General features: G+C 35.7%; 1 protein-coding gene across 3 annotated transcripts in view; it reads left to right on the forward strand.

Annotated features, from left to right (window-relative positions):
• Positions 1–20,860, forward strand: part of LOC149806597 (alpha-N-acetylglucosaminidase-like) — a 131,126-nt gene that overhangs the window by 75,832 nt on the left and 34,434 nt on the right. For 2 of the 3 annotated variants that reach the window (XM_089955329.1, XM_089955325.1), the window contains exons 15-16: positions 7,233–7,305; positions 17,792–17,887. In XM_089955329.1, coding sequence (XP_089811455.1) covers positions 7,233–7,305; positions 17,792–17,887 — 169 coding nt within the window. The remainder of the gene's footprint in view (positions 1–7,232; positions 7,306–17,791; positions 17,888–20,860) is intronic. The other variant, XM_089955336.1, reaches the window with a different exon arrangement.

Raw genomic sequence — 20,860 nt, forward strand, 5'->3', positions numbered from 1 at the left:
ATGAATGATATGCCATAAATTCTATAGCTGTATTCATACCAGTGATAGGCCATGCAGTCTATCTAAGCTGTATCTATACCAATGATATGGAATAAATTGATATGGAATAGAGAATTCCTACCCTCTGAATGAAAGCCTCATTTCTGTCTGCAAATTCTAACTCTCATTTGGGATTTCCCTATCCCACACCAGTTTACTTGATGGATTTCCCTATCCCACACCATTGTACTTGATGGATTTCCCTATTCCACACCAGTGTACTTGATGGATTTCCCAATCCCACACCAGTTTACTTGATGGATTTCCCAATCCCACACCAGTTTACTTGATGGATTTCCCTATCCCACACCATTGTACTTGATGGATTTCCCTATTCCACACCAGTGTACTTGATGAATTTCCCTATCCCACACCAGTTTACTTGATGGATTTCCCTATCCCACACCAGTTTACTTGATGGATTTCCCTATCCCACAACATTGTACTTGATGGATTTCCCTATCCCATGCCAGTGTATCTGATGATATTAGTCTTTTCTTTATTGATTGTCTCAAAAAATTGCCCGTCTGATGCCTGCCCAGTGTCAGCACCAGATTAAATATGTTTGAAATAGTGAATAACTCGTGCTTACATCATGAGATTGTCATCAGACTGCAGACATAAGGTCACCAGGAAACTGGAATATCTTAATATGTGTCTTGACAGATAGCTACTCTTCAAACTTGAAAAACAGTTATAATCTATTTGAATACAGAAGGTAGTACTAAAGTAGGCTATACAGGAGGTAGGACTAAAGTAGCCTATACATGAGGTAGGACTAAAGTAGGCAATTCATGAGGTGGTACTCAAGTATGCTATACATGAGGTAGGACTAAATTAGGCTGTACATGAGGTAGGACTAAAGTAGGCTATACATGAGTTAGGAATAAAGTAGGCTGTAATGAGGTAGTACTAAAGCAGGCTGTACATGAGATAGGACTAAAGTAGGCTGTACATGAGGTAGGACTAAAGTAGCCTATACATGAGGTAGGACTAAAGTAGGCAATTCATGAGGTGGTACTCAAGTATGCTATACATGAGGTAGGACTAAATTAGGCTGTACATGAGGTAGGACTAAAGTAGGCTATACATGAGTTAGGAATAAAGTAGGCTGTACATGAGGTAGTACTAAAGCAGGCTGTACATGAGATAGGACTAAAGTAGGCTGTACATGAGGTAGGACTAAAGTAGCCTATACATGAGGTAGGACTAAAGTAGGCAATTCATGAGGTGGTACTCAAGTATGCTATACATGAGGTAGGACTAAATTAGGCTGTACATGAGGTAGGACAAAAGTAGGCTATACATGAGTTAGGAATAAAGTAGGCTGTACATGAGGTAGTACTAAAGTAGGCTGTACATGAGATAGGACTAAAGTAGGCTGTACATGAGGTAGTACTAAAGTAGGCTGTACATGAGATAGGACTAAAGTAGGCTGTACATGAGGTAGGACTAAAGTAGCCTATACATGACGTAGGACTAAAGTAGGCAATTCATGAGGTGGTACTTAAGTATGCTATACATGAGGTAGGACTAAATTAGGCTGTACATGAGGTAGGACTAAAGTAGGCTATACATGAGTTAGGAATAAAGTAGGCTGTACATGAGGTAGTACTAAAGTAGGATGTATATGAGATAGGACTAAAGTAGGCTGTACATGAGGTAGGACTGAAGTAGGCTATTTTGACCAAGGTAGAATAATAGGAACTGTATTTGTAGATTTCAGGAAAGCTTTTGACATGGTGGATCATGAAATCCTTTTGAAGAAACTGAAAATCTACCAGTGTGATGAAAGAACAATTAGATGGTTTACTTCGTACTTAAATGAGAGAACACAACATGTTTACATAAATAATGTTCTGTCTGAACCTGAAACAATTAGATATGGAGTACCACAAGGCTCAATTCTAGGTCCGTTACTATCCATTTTATTTAATAATGACCTACCACTTTTACTAAGAGACTCAATATCATCTACAGATCTCTATGCAGATGACACAACATTGTCAGACATCCAAAACACAAAGCATGAGCTCAAAATTTCTTTACAGAATGCACTAAACAAACTGGAAAACTGGTGCACATGTAATGGCATGGTGGTAAATACAGAAAACTATTTTATAACAGTTACATACAATCCTATTTGGACTACTGTAGTACAGTATGGGGTAATTCAAATGATAAAAACATAGCAAAGCTGGCACATCTTCAAAAAAGAGCATTTGGGCTAATATCAATCCAGAAAGAAAGCAAGGAAAGTTTAGCTGGTAGGTTAAAAATATTACCTATTAAAGACCGAATCTGTTTGAGAAAAGCCAAATTAATGTACAGGATATCTCCTAATAGTGCTCCTGAATATTTACAATCATTATTCCAGTATAGGCTACCTGGTAATACTTCCCACCTGCGAACCATGTCTACCAAACAGTATAAAATTCCCAAACCAAATAAGGAGTTATTTAAAAAAGTTTCCAATACTCCGGAACTCTGCTCTGGAATAGTATTCCAGTTGAGATTAGAAATGCCCACTCTGTTTCCTTCTTCCAAACCCAATATATCCAGTGGCTTCAGAGATGCAGCTTAAATAAATGAATTTCTTTGTATGAGGGCCTCAAGGTAGATTAGTTTTTAGCTAATTGTGTTACCCTCTTTAAATAAGGTCATTATTATTATTATTATTATTAATTATTAAGAAGGAGTACTAAAGTAGACTATTAATGAGGTAGGACTAAAAGAGGCTATACATGATGTAGGACTAAAGTAGCTGTACATGAGGTAGGACTAAAGTAGGTCATACATGAGGTAGGATTAAAGTAGGCTATAGATGAGGTAGGACCAATGTAGGATATACATGAGGTAGGACTAAAGTAGGCTATAGATGAGGTAGGACTAAAGTAGACTGTACATGAGGTAGTATTAAAATAGGCTAGACATGAGGTAGTAGTAAAGTAGGCTATACATGAGGTAGGACTAAAGTAGGCTATAGATGAGGTAGGACTAATGTAGGATATACATGAGGTAGGACTAAAGTAGGCTATACATGAGGTAGCACTAAAGTAGGCTATACATGAGGTAGGAGTAAAGTAGGCTATACATGAGTTAGGAATAAAATAGGCTGTACATGATGTAGTACTAAAGTAGGCTGTACATGATAGAGTACTAAGGTAGCAATTCATGAGGTGGTACTCAAGTATGCTATACATGAGGTAGGACTAAATTAGGCTGTACGTGATGTAGGACTAAAGTAGGCTATACATGAGGTAGCACTAAAGTAGGCTGTACATGATGTAGTACTAAAGTAGGCAATTCATGAGGTGGTACTCAAGTATGCTATACATGAGGTAGGACTAAATTAGGCTGTACATGATGTAGGACTAAAGTAGGCTATACATGAGGTAGCACTAAAGTAGGCTGTACATGATGTAGTACTAAAGTAGGCAATTCATGAGGTGGTACTCAAGTATGCTATACATGAGGTAGGACTAAATTAGGCTGTACATGAGGTAGGACTAAAGTAGGTTGTACATGAGGTAGGACTAAATTAGGCTATACATGAGGTAGTACTAAAGTAGGCTATTCATGAGGTAGGACTATAAAAGGCTATACATGATGTAGGACTAAAGTAGCTGTACATGAGGTAGCACTAAAGTAGGCCATACATGAGGTAGGACTAAAGTAGGCTATACATGAGGTAGGACTAAAGTAGGCTATACATGAGGTAGGACTAAAGTAGGCTGTACATGAGGTAGGACTAAATTAGGCTGTACATGAGGTAGGACTAAAGGTAGGCTGTATATGAGGTAGGACTAAAGCAGGCTGTACATTAGGTAGGACTAAAGATAGGCTGTATATGAGGTAGGACTAAAGTAGGCTATAGATGAGGTAGGACTAAAGTAGGCTGTACATGAGGTAGCACTAAAGTAGGCTATTCATGAGTTAATACTGAAGTTGGCTATACCTGAGGTAGTACTAAAGTAGGCTATACATGAGGTAGGACTAAGGTAGGCTGTACATGAGGTAATAATAAAGTAGGCTTTACATGAGGTAATACTGAAGTTGGCTATACATGAGGTAATACTGAAGTTGGCTGTACACAAGGTAGTACTGAAGTAGGCTATACATGAGGTAATACTGAAGTAGGCTATACATGAGGTAGGACTGAATTAGGCTATACATGAGGTAGTACTAAAGTAGGCTATTCACAAGGTAATACTGAAGTTGGCTGTACATGAGGTAATACTGAAGTAGACTATACATGAGGTAGTACTGAAGTAGGCTATACATGAGGTAGTACTGAAGTAGGTTATACATGAGGTAGGAGTAAAGTAGGCTGTACATGAGGTAGGAGTAAAGTAGGCTATACATGGAGTAGGACTAAAGTAGGCTGTACATAAGGTAGTACTAAAGTAGGCTATACATGAGGTAGTACTGAAGTAGGCTATACATGAGGTAGTACTGAAGTAGGCTATACATGAGGTAGGAGTAAACTAGGCTAAACATGAGGTAGTACTGAAGTAGGCTGTACATGAGATAGTACTAAAGTAGGCTATACATGAGGTAGTACTGAAGTAGGCTATACATGAGTTAGTACTGGAGTAGGCTCATTGTTTGACACAAAAATCTTATATTCACTAATGAGGAGCAATAACTTAGTTATTCAAACTGAACAATTAAGGCACCATATATACAGAAGAAGACACTTTCACACTTGACCTTTAAAAAAAAGTGTTGAGCATGTGTATGACACTTCCATACAGCTTTTTTTAAAAATCTTTCTTCATCATATATACCAACCAAACAGAAAAAGTTAATTATATTAATATTGAAATGGTCACAAATTTCACACAGCCCAACCATTTTTATTAAGCTGTACCATAAATCCATCCATTCTTACAATGTTTTTATCATAAGTCCAACCTTTTGGATGAAGCTTTTACCATAATTCTATTTGGATGAAGCTTTTACCATAATTCTGTTTGGATGAAGCTTTTACCGTAATTCTATTTGGATGAAGCTTTTACCATAAATCGAACCATATGGATGAAGCTTTTACCATAAATATAACCATTTGGATGAAGCTTTTGCCATAAGTCTAACCATTTGGATAAAGCTTTTACCATAATTCTATTGGGATGAAGCTTTTACCACAATTCTGTTTGGATGAAGCTTTTACCATAATTCTATTTGGATGAAGCTTTTACCATAAGTCTAACCTTTTGGATGAAGCTTTTACCATAATTCTATTGGGATGAAGCTTTTACCATAAGTCTAACCTTTTGGATGAAGCTTTTACCATAATTCTGTTGGGATGAAGCTTTCACCATAATTCTGTTTGGATGAAGCTTTTACCATAAATATATTTGGATGAAGCTTTTTACTATAAGTCTAACCATTTGGATGAAGCTTTTACCATAAGTCTAACCATTTGGATGAAGCTTTTACCATAAGTCAAACTATTTGGATGAAGCTTTTACCATAAATCTAACCTTTTTATGAAGCTTTTACCATAAATTAAACCATTTGGATGAAGCTTTTACCATAAATCTAACCTTTTTATGAAGCTTTTACCATAAATCAAACCATATGGATGAAGCATTTTACTATAAGTCTAACCATTTGGATGAAGCTTTTACCATAAATCTAACCAATTGGATGAAGCTTTTACCATAAATCTAACCTTTTTATGAAGCTTTTATCATAAATCTAACCTTTTTATGAAGCTTTTACCATAAGTCTAACCATTTGGATGAAGCTTTTACCATAAGTCTAACCATTTCGATGAAGCTTTTACCATAAATCTAACCTTTTTATGAAGCTTTTACCATAAATCAAACCATTTGGATGAAGCTTTTACCATAAATCTAACCATATGGATGAAGCTTTTACCATAAGTCTAACCATTTGGATGAAGCTTTTACCATAAGTCTAACCATTTGGATGAAGCTTTTACCATAGGTCTAACATTTGGATAACACTTTTACCATACATCAAACCATTTGGATGAAGCTTTTACCATAAATCTAACCTTTTTATGAAGCTTTTACCATAAATCAAACCATTTGAATGAAGCTTTTACCATAAATCTAACCATATGGATGAAGCTTTTACCATAAGTCTAACCATTTGGATGAAGCTTTTACCATAAGTCTAACCATTTGGATGAAGCTTTTACCATAAGTCTAACCATTTGGATGAAGTTTTTACCATAAGTCAAACCATTTGGATGAAGCTTTTACCATAAATCTAACCTTCACAAGTCTTATCTCTTGGGCACATATCACAAGAATAATGTGTGAAGATTTGATGATGCATCTATAATGCTTTGAATTGATGAGAGATCTATAATGCTTTGAATTGATGAGAGATCTAGAATGCTTTGAATTGATGAGAGATCTAGAATGCTTTGAATTGATGAGAGATCTATAATGTGTTGAATTGATGAGAGATATAGAATGCTTTGAATTGATGAGAGATCTACAATGCTTTGAACTGATAAGAGATCTAGAATGCTTTGAATTGTTGAGAGATCTAGAATGCTTTGAATTGATGAGAGATCTAGAATGCTTTGAATTGATGAGAGATCTAGAATGCTATTTCAGCATCTTTTGGTACTTTAATAGAACATTTATCAATAATAACAATGAAAACTCAAGAATAGCTGGATGTTCATTGAACACAGAAAAAGAGCACTTATAATATTAAGAAATAAGAAAAAAAGAAAAGTATAATATAGTTACTGATTTAAGATCACTACATTTACAGATAAAAAAATAATTGTATTGCTTTTCAGTAATGGCACTGTCAGAAAATATTAGGATTTGTGTGAAAGTCTTTTAAGTCATTAAATAATGTATATTTTAATTAGCAAGTAAGATAGTGTTATATAGAACCTCTGTCCTTGGTTAGATTTGAGATGTCAGATTTATTTCTAAGATTAAGTTTTGTGAAATTTTAGAAACTTGTTTTCCATATGATTTATTAAGCATTTTGGGTTTCTTTTTTATTGTGGAGGAGCCATGGTAACAAAGTTGGTAGGGCATTGGACTTGTAATCCATGGGTTTCTGATTGTGTACTCACCCAGGCCAGCCCACCTCCATTTCCCACTTGTATACTTGAGAAAGGCACTTAACATGCATTTCCTAAGCATAAGATAGTCAATATTATTAAACCTAAATATATCGCTTTTTTTCAGGGTATCCCATTTTGCTTTGTCTCGATATGGAACAAGTGATGAGAACATCGATATGGCATGGCAGCTTTTGAAGGTAGGTGTACATAGTGTACATGTTACAGTGTTTCTCCCATTTTAAGACCAGGGGATCAGCCAAATAAATTTGTCAAAATGTTGTGGATGGGCTTTTTATCAGACAAGTGTAATCTTAGTAAATATTAGCCAAATTTTTCTTAATGAAATGGGTTTATTACCAGGCATGCGTTTAGGAGCCCCAAGTGGTCATGTGGTCTAAAGCACTCACCATTACGGATCACTGTCATCTCACCTCTGTCTGCATGGGTTTGAGTCTCCGGCTTGGCCAATGTGGGTATGTGAGAAAGCTTGCCAGTAGCTTCTCATGGGTCAGTGGTTCTTACCAGGGTTTTCCCTGGTTCTTCCTCCACCATTTATACTGGCCGCCATGTATAGCCTATCTTGTGCTGAAAATGGCATTAAACCATATAACAACAAGAAGAAGAAGGCATGAGTTTATCATCGAGCAATGGCTTATCATCAGGCATGGTATTTACATCAATCATGGGCTTATCATCAGGCATGGTCTTATCTTCAGGAATAGGCTTATCATCAGGCATGCGCTTATCTTCTGGCATCGGCTTATCATCAGAAATGGGCTTATCATCAAGCATGGGCCTATCATCAATAATTGACTTTCTCACCTAACATGGGCCCATCATCAACAATATACTTCATTGTCAAACATGGGCCTATCATCAAGTAGACTTTATCATCAAGATAGAAGCTTATCATCAAGCATGTGCCTATCATCAGTCACAAACCTGTTATCAAGCATGGGCTTATCATCAGGCATCTACTTACCATCTAGCATGGGTTTATCACCATGTATAAACTTATCATCAAGCATTGGCTTATCATCATGGACCTGTCATCAAGTATGGGGTTATCATCAAGCATCCACTTATCATCAGGCACGGACTTTTCATCATCAAGCATGGGCTTATTTACAAGGCATGAGCTTAACACCAAGTATAGACTTATCAAGCATTGGTTTATCAAGCATGCCTATTATCAAGCACAGGCTTTTATCATCAAGCTTAGGCTTATTGTCAGGCATGGACCTGTCATCAGGTATGGGGTTAACATCAAGCATCATTCATGGGCTTATTATTAAGCATAAGTTTATCATTAGGCACAGGCTTGTCATCAAGAATGGGATTTTTATTTATCATTAGGTTATCATCAAGCATGAGCTTAACATCAAGCATGGGCTTATCATTGGACAAATATGGTAGTTAAATTGAAAGCATATTTGACTGTTTTAAATATCCAAGGTCATGAGGAATTAGCTCTTGGCTTTTGAGAACTTTTTCCCTGTTTAAATGTTATTGCATATGCAGAATAGTTTTAATAAGTCAGGTGTTAAACATCGCAGATGGTAGTCTCTTTTTTACATCTTTTATTCAGTAGTTTAAATACCATATCCTTATGAAATACAGTCAGGTAACTTGTGAATTATTGCATGTAAAAATTGTATTGCTGTTATGACTCTTTGGTCTTAAACTAAGTAACAGAAAATAGCAAAAACCAGCAACATTTGTAAAATTCAACAAATAATTTTTTCCCTCGAATACATAGTGAACATTTTTTTATTTTTTTTACTGTATTGTGATTTAGATCCCAGATAGTCCTAAAAGTTCTATCACAGGTCAAAATGAGTTCCAAATGAATTACCGTGGTCATCCAAATAAATTCCAATATTGAATATGCTGATATATCAGTAGCCTCGAATGTGCTAATGTGCCAACAGTTTTGATATATCACAATGCTATAATCCAAAATATCTTTGAGTGAATTCACAAAGATCCAAAATAATGATTGAGTCCAAGAAATATTAATGAGCACTTTGTATTTTAAATAAATATAATCTCAAATAAAAGCTGCATACAACAATAAGACTGGTTCCACTTTGGATATTCATGTAGGAATGAGTAATTCTAATATAATCAACCTTCAGATAAAATCATAACACAAAATTTAAGAACCAGAGTGAGGGTCATTTTCTCATCAAATTCATATACAGAATATTCTAAGTTGTAAACAAAATCAGGTCTTTTACTAAAACTTTAGTAAAGAACATGTAAAACAGCAGGTACTCCAGGAATTCCCAAGGGGAGCACCAGTGTCCTGAATTCAAACTCAAGTAAACATGTTTACCTCCAATAATAATGATCTGAATATTTAATCTATCTTCATAGAGAAATATTAGCTATGTATTATGTTGTTTACAAAAAACAGATGTAATTAGTCGGGTAGGCCCCTAATTTGATTACCAACCAAAGCCAGTTACATAATATAGAGATGCATAACATGTAATCATGGAAAAAGCCAATACACAATGCAAATGAAATATACTTAACACTGCAAGCATGCACTAATTGCCCCTGTTGCTGAGTTGATGCTGCAGAGGAGTGATTAAAGTTAAAATCACCATGTAAGGGATTTACAGTAGATTATAAATTTACCTGTGAAACTGAAATGACAAAATTTAATGCGACCTCAAAAGCCCATCTACAAATTATATAACTATTGATGGTTAAAAAATCAACAATGCTTAAATGACAACTTTTGTTATTAAGAATTGTATTTTAATACTGTACAGTTTGGTGTGCAGTCTTCATGTTTATATTATACATTTGTTACCCACATGCAATTCTTTTTTTTCTTCAAAATTTCCAGCAATAACTCTTATAGAATAAACTGTGATAAACTGATATGGTGAAGGAGAAAATCATTGAAATTATTCTCAGCAATCCATCATGAAGTTACATCAGACAGTTACTGCTTTAATCTCTCATTAGGTAATACAGTTATAGTAGAGAAAGAATAACTTTGCTTCCTCCTGTCATTTCTTTATATTTTAATGTCTGTTTCACCTATTAGTAACTTACTTCATTTTCTTTTTTTTACATTCTTTCTGATATCACAGCATACTAGGTTGACACAGTGTAAAGTTTAAGACATTGCTTGAATTTAAGTTTACAACCTTTTTCAGAGTTATATGGATATAAGTTTATAACTTTTTCAAAGTTGTTTGGATTTATGATGATTGATTGCATGTAATATTTGTTAAGTCCTGGGTGATACTTCCTGATTGGCTTCTGTTTAACTAGTTGGTGTTTATTTTATGTATTTTCTTGTGCAAATTTTTATTTCAGTGCAGAATTTTAGGATTTTGTGCAGTGTAAATATTTAATCATTGAAGACATTTTTTACTTCTGTTTTTGAGCTTTATAAAAGTTTTTCCAAGTATAACTATTAAAGCATTTTAAGTTAGAAACTTTATATATTTATCCACCAACAAAAGGTTATATTTACTGCTATCTATATTTTGCTGAGGAAGATAAAAATGGGTACAAGTGATTGTTATGTTGTTTTACAGAACAATTTGAATTGTCAAACTGTGCATAAAATACCTGGTAAATGTTTACAGGTGAATCTGGTACAAAACTAGTGTGGGCAGAATAAATCAAACTTCCAAATATGCACTTACCACATATGCTTGTTCATATCAATTTTTTATATACTGAAAACAAAAGAAGCCATGACATGGGGGGAGGAGGTCAACTTAAAAGTGCAACATATTCAAATTTGATCATTGAGTTGAAATTATTGCTTGTCTCCTTGATGCTAAAAATGCCATGGCATTATCTTGATGGTGAAATAGTGCAATTGGCATGCTAATAGATGAAAACTAACTTGTACGGTATCCTGTTTTATTTACATTTTAATGCCTGTGTGTTCTTTTATTAAAGGTTGCACCAGCAATTAAAAAACATAATCCACTATTACTTTTTTTTTTTAATTTTTAGCCATTGAATTACACTTGTCGGCCATCTTGTGTGAAGATCTAGAGTCAAAATTACTTGTGTTAACTACTCATGCATTTGATACCATACATTCTGCTTCGGTTTATGATCATACCTTGGGTCTGGCTGCTGTGAGTGACATGTAGGTACATTGCACACAGTTGATGCAGGATATGTTCCAGGTTTGGGTATTATTGATGCAGAAATCAAACCAAGATAAATGTGTTGGCAAAGAATTTAATGTCTTTCCCAGCTTTTCCAATCATTAAATGGTTTTCTGTTTACTTCCTGTGTTCAGATGCTGATATTCCTGTATTGAACAAACACCACATGGTAGTGATATTTTTACCTACTGTACTTCACTGTGTGACCGTCAGTCAGTATCCCACTGGACAAGCACTGGAAAAAGCCACATTGTAATACTGTATTTCCAGGGTATAATTAGCTTATGCTGCTATAAATGGCATACTTGCTAGTGCATAATATGCTGCTATAAATGGCATACTTGCTAGTGCATGATATGCTGCTATAAATGGCATACTTGCTAGTGCATGATATGCTGCTATAAATGGCATACTTGCTAGTGCATGATATGCTGCTATAAATGGCACACTTCCTAGTGCATGATATGCTGCTATAAATGGCACACTTCCTAGTGCATAATATGCTGCTATAAATGGCACACTTGCTAGTGCATAATATGCTGCTATAAATGGCACATTTGCTAGTGCATAATATGCTGCTATAAATGGCACATTTGCTAATGCATAATATGCTGCTATAAATGGCACACTTGCTAGTGCATAATATGCTGCTATAAATGGCACACTTGCTAGTGCATAATATGCTGCTATAAATGGCACACTTGCTAGTGCATAATATGCTGCTATAAATGGCACACTTGCTAGTGCATAATATGCTGCTATAAATGGCACACTTGCTAGTGCATAATATGCTGCTATAAATGGCATACTTGCTAGTGCATAATATGCTGCTATAAATGGCATACTTGCTAGTGCATAATATGCTGCTATAAATGGCATACTTGCTAGTGCATAATATGCTGCTATAAATGGCATACTTGCTAGTGCATAATATGCTGCTATAAATGGCATACTTGTTAGTGCATAATATGCTGCTATAAATGGCACACTTGCTGTGCATAATATGCTGCTATAAATGGCACACTTGCTAGTGCATAATATGCTGCTATAAATGGCACACTTGCTAGTGCATAATATGCTGCTATAAATGGCATACTTGCTAGTGCATAATATGCTGCTATAAATGGCATACTTGTTAGTGCGTGCATAATATGCTGCTATAAATGGCATACTTGCTAGTGCATACTATGCTGCTATAAATGGCATACTTGCTAGTGCATACTATGCTGCTATAAATGGCATACTTGCTAGTGCATAATATGCTGCTATAAATGGCATACTTGCTAGTGCATAATATGCTGCTATAAATGGCATACTTGCTAGTGCATAATATGCTGCTATAAATGGCATACTTGCTAGTGTATAATATGATGCTATAAATGGCATACTTGCTAGTGCATAATATGATGCTATAAATGGCATACTTGCTAGTGCATAATATGCATGCAGATCAGGATCTGTCCTGTTGTTTACTTGATGATGATTTGAAATGAAATGCATAGAACATTGGCAGTGTATTATATGCTGTTAGATGTGAGTGTACATCAGTGGTAGTTCTTTGTATTTTACTATCCTACAGTGGAAATAGGTACTGTATTACCAGTATTACTCCAATCATCACCTCAGCCTTAGCATACAAACTGCAGGTTATTAATTGTGCATTTGAGAATTGTCTTTGATCTTTTAACCTGCCAGAATGTACTAATCTGTGTTTAAAAATCATTAAATAGTTTGAATGTACCAGTTTTACTGAACCATTAAGTGGCTTTCAGTTAGATCTATGTGATAAACAACAAGGCTGTAAATGGATTTAGTGGGATAGATTGTATAGGGAAGTTTCTGCATGGTTTAATTTGTGGTTATACATTATTGTAGAAATGAAACCTTGCAAAAATATGAATCTTCACTTGTTACGTTTTTTAAGTGGAATGAACATAATTGGAAAATTAAATGACTTTTTTAATAGTAAAATGTAAACATGTAAGCTTTTCAAAATTGGAATTCACAAAAATTTAACAATGTGGAAATTTCATCAGATTATGTGATTATAGATTGTCATTCTTTGTGAGTGTCACAAAGCACAACATGACAATTTCCAGCACAAGTTGTCAGAAGTTGATTCATCTTTTCCTGATGGAGAGCTAATATTTGGTACAACAGGAGACAGTGTATAACGCAGGGCCTACTCGCAGCAGGAAACACTGGCTTCTAAAAAGACCTAGGCTCAAGTCGTGGTTATATGTAGGTATAAGATATCAAGAATAACCTGTCTGTTTGATCTTTCAATGGAATATACTGGTGTACATATATTTTGCTTGCACAGTCTGCAGGAATTATCTTGTGCCTCCTGTATGTACAATGCATACACACCACAGTACCTGTCTATCAATGCATACACACCACAGTACCTTTCTATTAATGCATACACACCACAGTACCTTTCCATCAGTGCATATACACAACAGTACCTTTCCATCAATGCATACACACCACAGTACCTTTCCATCAATGCATACACACCACAGTACCTTTCCATCAATGCATACACACCACAGTACCTTTCTATTAATGCATATACACAACAGTACATTTCCATCAATGCATGCACACCACAGTACCTTTCCATCAGTGTATATACACCACAGTACCTTTCCATCAATGCATATACACCACAGTACATTTCCATCAATGCATATACACCACAGTACCTTTCCATCAGTGTATATACACCACAGTACCTTTCCATCAATGCATATACACCACAGTGCATTTCCATCAATGCATGCACACCACAGTACCTTTCCATCAATGCATATACACAACAGTACATTTCCATCAATGCATACACACCACAGTACCTTTCTATTAATGCATATACACAACAGTACCTTTCCATCAATGCATACACACCACAGTACCTTTCCATCAATGCATACACACCACAGTACTTGTCCATCAATGCATACACACCACAGTACCTTTCCATCAATGCATACACACCACAGTACCTTTCCATCAATGCATACACACCACAGTACCTTTCCATCAATGCATACACATCACAGTACCATTCCATCAATGCATACACACCATAGCACCTTTCCATCAATGCATACACACCACAGTACCTTTCCATTAATGCATACACACCACAGTACCTTTCCATTAATGCATACACATCACAGTACCTTTCCATCAATGCATACACACCACAGTACCTTTCCATCAATGTGTACACATCACAGTACCTTTCCATTAATGCATACACACCACAGTACCTTTCCATCAATGCATACACACCATAGTACCTTTCCATCAATGTATACACACCACAGTACCTTTCCATCAATGCATACACACCACAGTACCTTTCCATCAATGCATACACATCACAGTACCTTTCCATTAATGCATACACACCACAGTACCTTTCCATCAATGCATACACACCATAGTACCTTTACATCAATGCATACACACCACAGTACCTTTCCATCAATGCATACACACCACAGTACCTTTCCATCAATGCATACACACCATAGTACCTTTCCATCAATGCATACACACCATAGTACCTTTCCATCAATGCATACACACTATAGTACCTTTCCATCAATGCATACACACCATAGTACCTTTCCATCAATGCATACACACCATAGTACCTTTCCATCAATGCATACACACCATAGTACCTTTCTATCAATGCATACACACCATAGTACCTTTCTATCAATGCATACACACCATAGTACCTTTCCATCAATGCATACACACCATAGTACCTTTCCATCAATGCATACACACCACAGTACCTTTCCATCAATGCATACACACCACAGTACCTTTCCATCAAGTAGACTATGTGCAAATATTTATTCTATTAAAAAGTCAAACAAACCGATAATTCTGTATCTGTCATTTTGTTTGCATGCTCTAGGTCTTTAGATATTGCAAAGAGTTGTTTTTTCTCATTGTAGAAATTATGACAAATATATCCATGATACCAACCCTATTTTTGCATGACCTATATGAGAAGAAAAGGCTGAATACAAATCAAAATGCTGTAATTATCAGTTGCATAAATCTATTTATTTTGCATAATATCAGTGTTGCACTATGTCCAAAAATATAATTTGCCATCTTGTCTTGGAATGGTTCAGTTATGCCTTGCTGTTATATCAACACTAAACATGTAAATGGTCTAATTATAAATATTATGTAATTAATACAAATACATGTATTTGGTATACAACTGTGATGTAATGAATATAAATGCATACATTAGGTTTAATTATAACTGAGGTAATTAACATAAATACATAGTATTTGGTTAATTATAACTGTGGTGTAATTAATATAAATACATGCATTAAATATAATTATAACCACAATGTAATTAATATAAAAACACATATTTAGTTAATTATAATTGTGATGTAATATAAATATATGTACTTAGTATAATTATAACTGATGCAGCTAATATAAATGCATATATTTAGTATAATTATAACCGATGTAATATATATATATATATATATATATATATATATATATATATATATATATATACTGAGATGTAATTAATAAAAATATATGAATTTAGTATAATTATAGCTATGATATAATTAATAGACACATTATTTAGTATGATTATAGCTGGTTAATTAAGAGAAATACATGTATTAGTATAATTATACCTGATGTAATTAATATAAGTATTTTGAATTCATTTATTTGAATGGATATACATTTTTATAGTACTGTTAAAAATAGTATTTTCATCAGTATTTAAATTTGTGGATTGGGGAAGGAGTCCTACAGTTTCCACAACAGGATCGTTGTTTATGTGGCTTGGGGAAGGAGTCCTACAGTTTCCACAACAGGATCGTTGTTTAATATGGATTTGGGAAGGAGTCCTACAGTTTCCACAACAGAATCGTTGTTTAATGTGGATTGGGAAAGGAGTCCTACAGTTTCCACAACAGGATTGTTGTTTAATGTGGATTGGTGAAGGAGTCCTACAGTTTCCACAACAGGATCATTGTTTAATGTGGATTGGGGAAGGAGTCCTACAGTTTCCACAACAGGATCGTTGTTTAATGTGGATCTTCAAATTTTCATGTTTTGTAGCAATCATGAAATCTGCACAAATTGATAAACCACAAAAAAATGTGGAATTTACAATGTCTGGTCATGCAGTATTTGTTTTGCATTAGACTTAATGTTTTTCCTTTAATTTAATAGCATGGATATCATCCTCAGCATTGGCATATATGGGGCAAACACAGGTGCTAACTTGGCACAGGCATATATGTGACAAACAGGTGTTGACTTGGCATAGGCATATATGGGACAAACACATGTGTTAGTTCAGCATAGGCATATTTTTTACATACACAGGTGCTGGCCCAACATAGTCATATATGGGACAAACACAGGTGCTAACTTGGCATAGGCATATATGGGACATACACAAGTGTTGGCTCAGCATAGGCATATTTGGGACAAACAGGTGTTGACTTGGCATAGGGATATATGGGACAAACACCAGTGTTAGCCCAGCATAGGTGTATATGGGGCATACACAGGTGTTGGCTCAGCATAGTCATATATGGGACAAACAAAGGTGTTGGCTCAGCATAGCATATATTTGACAGTCACAGGTGCTGGCTCAGCATAGGCATATATGGGGCATACACACATGCTGGCTCATCATAGGAATATATGGGACATACACAGGAGCTGCCTCAGCATAGGCATATATGGGACAAATACAGGTGTTGGCTCAGTTTAGGCATATATGGGACATAATGCAGGTGCTGGCCCAGCACATGCATTTATAGGGTATACACAGGTGCTGGCTCAGCATATGCATATATGGGACAAGCACAGGTATTGGCTCAGTATAGCATATATTTGACACAGGTGCTGGCTCAGCATAGGCATATATGGGGCATACACAAATGCTGGCTCATCATAGGCATATATGGGGCATACATGGGTGATGGCTCAGTGTAGGAATATATGGAATAAATACAGGTGCAGACCTAACATAGAAATATATTGGACAAACACAGGTGTTTGCTCAGCATAGGCATATATGGAACATGCACAGGTGCTGGCTCAGCATAGGCATGTATGGGGCATACACATGCTGGCTCATCATATGAATATATGGGACATACACAGGTGCTGGCCTAGCATAGGCATATATGGGACATACGCAGGTGCTGGCTCAGCATAGGCATATATGGGACAAATACAAGTGGTGATCACCACCGACCCACGAGAAGCTACTGGCAAGCTTTCTGACATAACCACATTAGCCGAATCCGAGACTCGAACAGATGCAGACAGAGGTGAGATGGCAATGATCCATAATGGTGAGCGCTTTAGACCATTCGGCCACTCGGGGCCCCCAGGATAAACTGTAACAGACATTTGATGGTATCTAATGACAATATAAACATCGTACAATTGTTCATTATTTCATGAATCTATTTATCCTATTTACATCCAGAAAAGTGTGTATAACAACACCGGAAATTTTGATGGTCACAGCTCTGATGTGGTACCCACTACCCGTCCACGCCTTATCCCCCCACTCAATCACAAGGTAAGAATAGTATTAAATCACCTTTAGTTTCTTGTTTCCATATGATGAAAAGTTTAGACCTAAAATGTTTTATTACATTCACTCTGACCAACAACACATTCATGGAAAATGCTATGTGTCACATGAGCAAAAAAAGGAAATTTAAAGCCAACTAAGACAGCTCTGGCCAAACACAATGCCCATTATCCAGCAACTGACTATTGATAATATTTACAAAGAACAATGCCCCTTATCCAGCAACTGACTATTGATACACATTTAGAAAGAACAATGCCCCTTAAACAGCAACTAACTATTGATAACATTTACAAAGAACAATGCCCTTATCTAGCAACTGACTATTGATACACGTTTACAAAGAACAATGCCCCTTATCCAGCACTGACTATTGATACACATTTAGAAAGAACAATGCCCTTTATCCAGCAACTGACTATTGATACACATTTAGAAAGAACAATGCCCTTTATCTAGCAACTGACTATTGATACACGTTTAGAAAGAACAATGCCCCTTATCCAGCAACTGACTATTGATACACATTTAGAAAGAACAATGCCCCTTAAACAGCAACTAACTATTGATAACATTTACAAAGAACAATGCCCCTTATCCAGCACTGACTATTGATACACGTTTAGAAAGAACAATGCCCCTTAAACAGCAACTAACTATTGATAACATTTACAAAGAACAATGCCCTTATCTAGCAACTGACTATTGATACATGTTTACAAAGAACAATGCCCCTTATCCAGCAACTGACTATTGATACACATTTAGAAAGAACAATGCCCCTTAAACAGCAACTAACTATTGATAACATTTACAAAGAACAATGCCCTTATCTAGCAACTGACTATTGATACACATTTACAAAGAACAATGCCCCTTATCCAGCAACTGACTATTGATACACGTTTACAAAGAACAATGCCCCTTATCCAGCAACTGACTATTGATACACATTTAGAAAGAACAATGCCCCTTATCCAGCAACTGACTATTGATACACATTTAGAAAGAACAATGCCCCTTAAACAGCAACTAACTATTGATAACATTTACAAAGAACAATGCCCTTATCTAGCAACTGACTATTGATACACATTTACAAAGAACAATGCCCTTATCTAGCAACTGACTATTGATACATGTTTACAAAGAACAATGCCCCTTATCCAGCAACTGACTATTGATACACGTTTACAAAGAACAATGCCCCTTATCCAGCAACTGACTATTGATACACATTTAGAAAGAACAATGCCCCTTAAACAGCAACTAACTATTGATAACATTTACAAAGAACAATGCCCTTATCTAGCAACTGACTATTGATACACATTTACAAAGAACAATGCCCTTATCTAGCAACTGACTATTGATACATGTTTACAAAGAACAATGCCCCTTATCCAGCAACTGACTATTGATACACGTTTACAAAGAACAATGCCCCTTATCCAGCAACTGACTATTGATACACATTTAGAAAGAACAATGCCCCTTAAACAGCAACTAACTATTGATAACATTTACAAAGAACAATGCCCTTATCTAGCAACTGACTATTGATACACGTTTACAAAGAACAATGCCCCTTATCCAGCAACTGACTATTGATACACATTTAGAAAGAACAATGCCCCTTAAACAGCAACTAACTATTGATAACATTTACAAAGAACAGTGCCCTTATCTAGCAACTGACTATTGATAATATTTACAAAGAACAATGCCCTTATCTAGCAACTGACTATTGATACATGTTTACCAAGAGCTCTGCCCCTTATCCAGCACTGACTATTGATACACGTTTACAAAGAACAATGCCCCTTATCCAGCAACTGACTATTGATACACATTTAGAAAGAACAATGCCCCTTATCTAGCAACTAACTATTGATAACATTTACAAAGAACAATGCCCTTATCTAGCAACTGACTATTGATACACGTTTACAAAGAACAATGCCCCTTATCCAGCACTGACTATTGATACACATTTAGAAAGAACAATGCCCCTTAAACAGCAACTAACTATTGATAACATTTACAAAGAACAATGCCCCTTATCCAGCACTGACTATTGATACACGTTTACAAAGAACAATGCCCCTTATCCAGCAACTGACTATTGATACACATTTAGAAAGAACAATGCCCCTTAAACAGCAACTAACTATTGATAACATTTACAAAGAACAATGCCCTTATCTAGCAACTGACTATTGATACACGTTTACAAAGAACAATGCCTCTTATCCAGCACTGACTATTGATACACATTTAGAAAGAACAATGCCCTTTATCCAGCAACTGACTATTGATACACATTTAGAAAGAACAATGCCCATTATCCAGTGACTGACTATTGATACACATTTAGAAAGAACAATGCCCTTTATCTAGCAACTGACTATTGATACACATTTAGAAAGAATAATGCCCTTACCTAGCAACTGACGATTGATACACATTTAGAAAGAACACTGCCCATTATCCAGTGACTGACTATTGATACACATTTAGAAAGAATAATGCCCTTTATCTAGCAACTGACTATTGATACACATTTAGAAAGAACACTGCTCATTATCCAGCAACTGGCTATTGATACACATTTAGAAAGAACAATGCCCTTGATCTAGCAACTGACTATTGATACACATTTAGAAAGAACACTGCCCTTTATCTAGCAACTGACTATTGATACACATTTAGAAAGAACAATGCCCTTTATCTAGCAACTGACTATTGATAAACATTTAGAAAGAACACTGCCCATTATCCAGTGACTGACTATTGATACACATTTAGAAAGAATAATGCCCTTTATCTAGCAACTGACTATTGATACACATTTAGAAAGAACACTGCCCATTATCCAGCAACTGGCTATTGATACACATTTAGAAAGAACAATGCCCTTACCTAGCAACTGGCTATTGATACACATTTAGAAACAAC

This window comes from Sinohyriopsis cumingii, chromosome 1, assembly GCF_028554795.1.
Source record: "Sinohyriopsis cumingii isolate HCF-2022 chromosome 1, ASM2855479v2, whole genome shotgun sequence".
NCBI classification, from domain to species: domain Eukaryota; kingdom Metazoa; phylum Mollusca; class Bivalvia; order Unionida; family Unionidae; genus Sinohyriopsis; species Sinohyriopsis cumingii.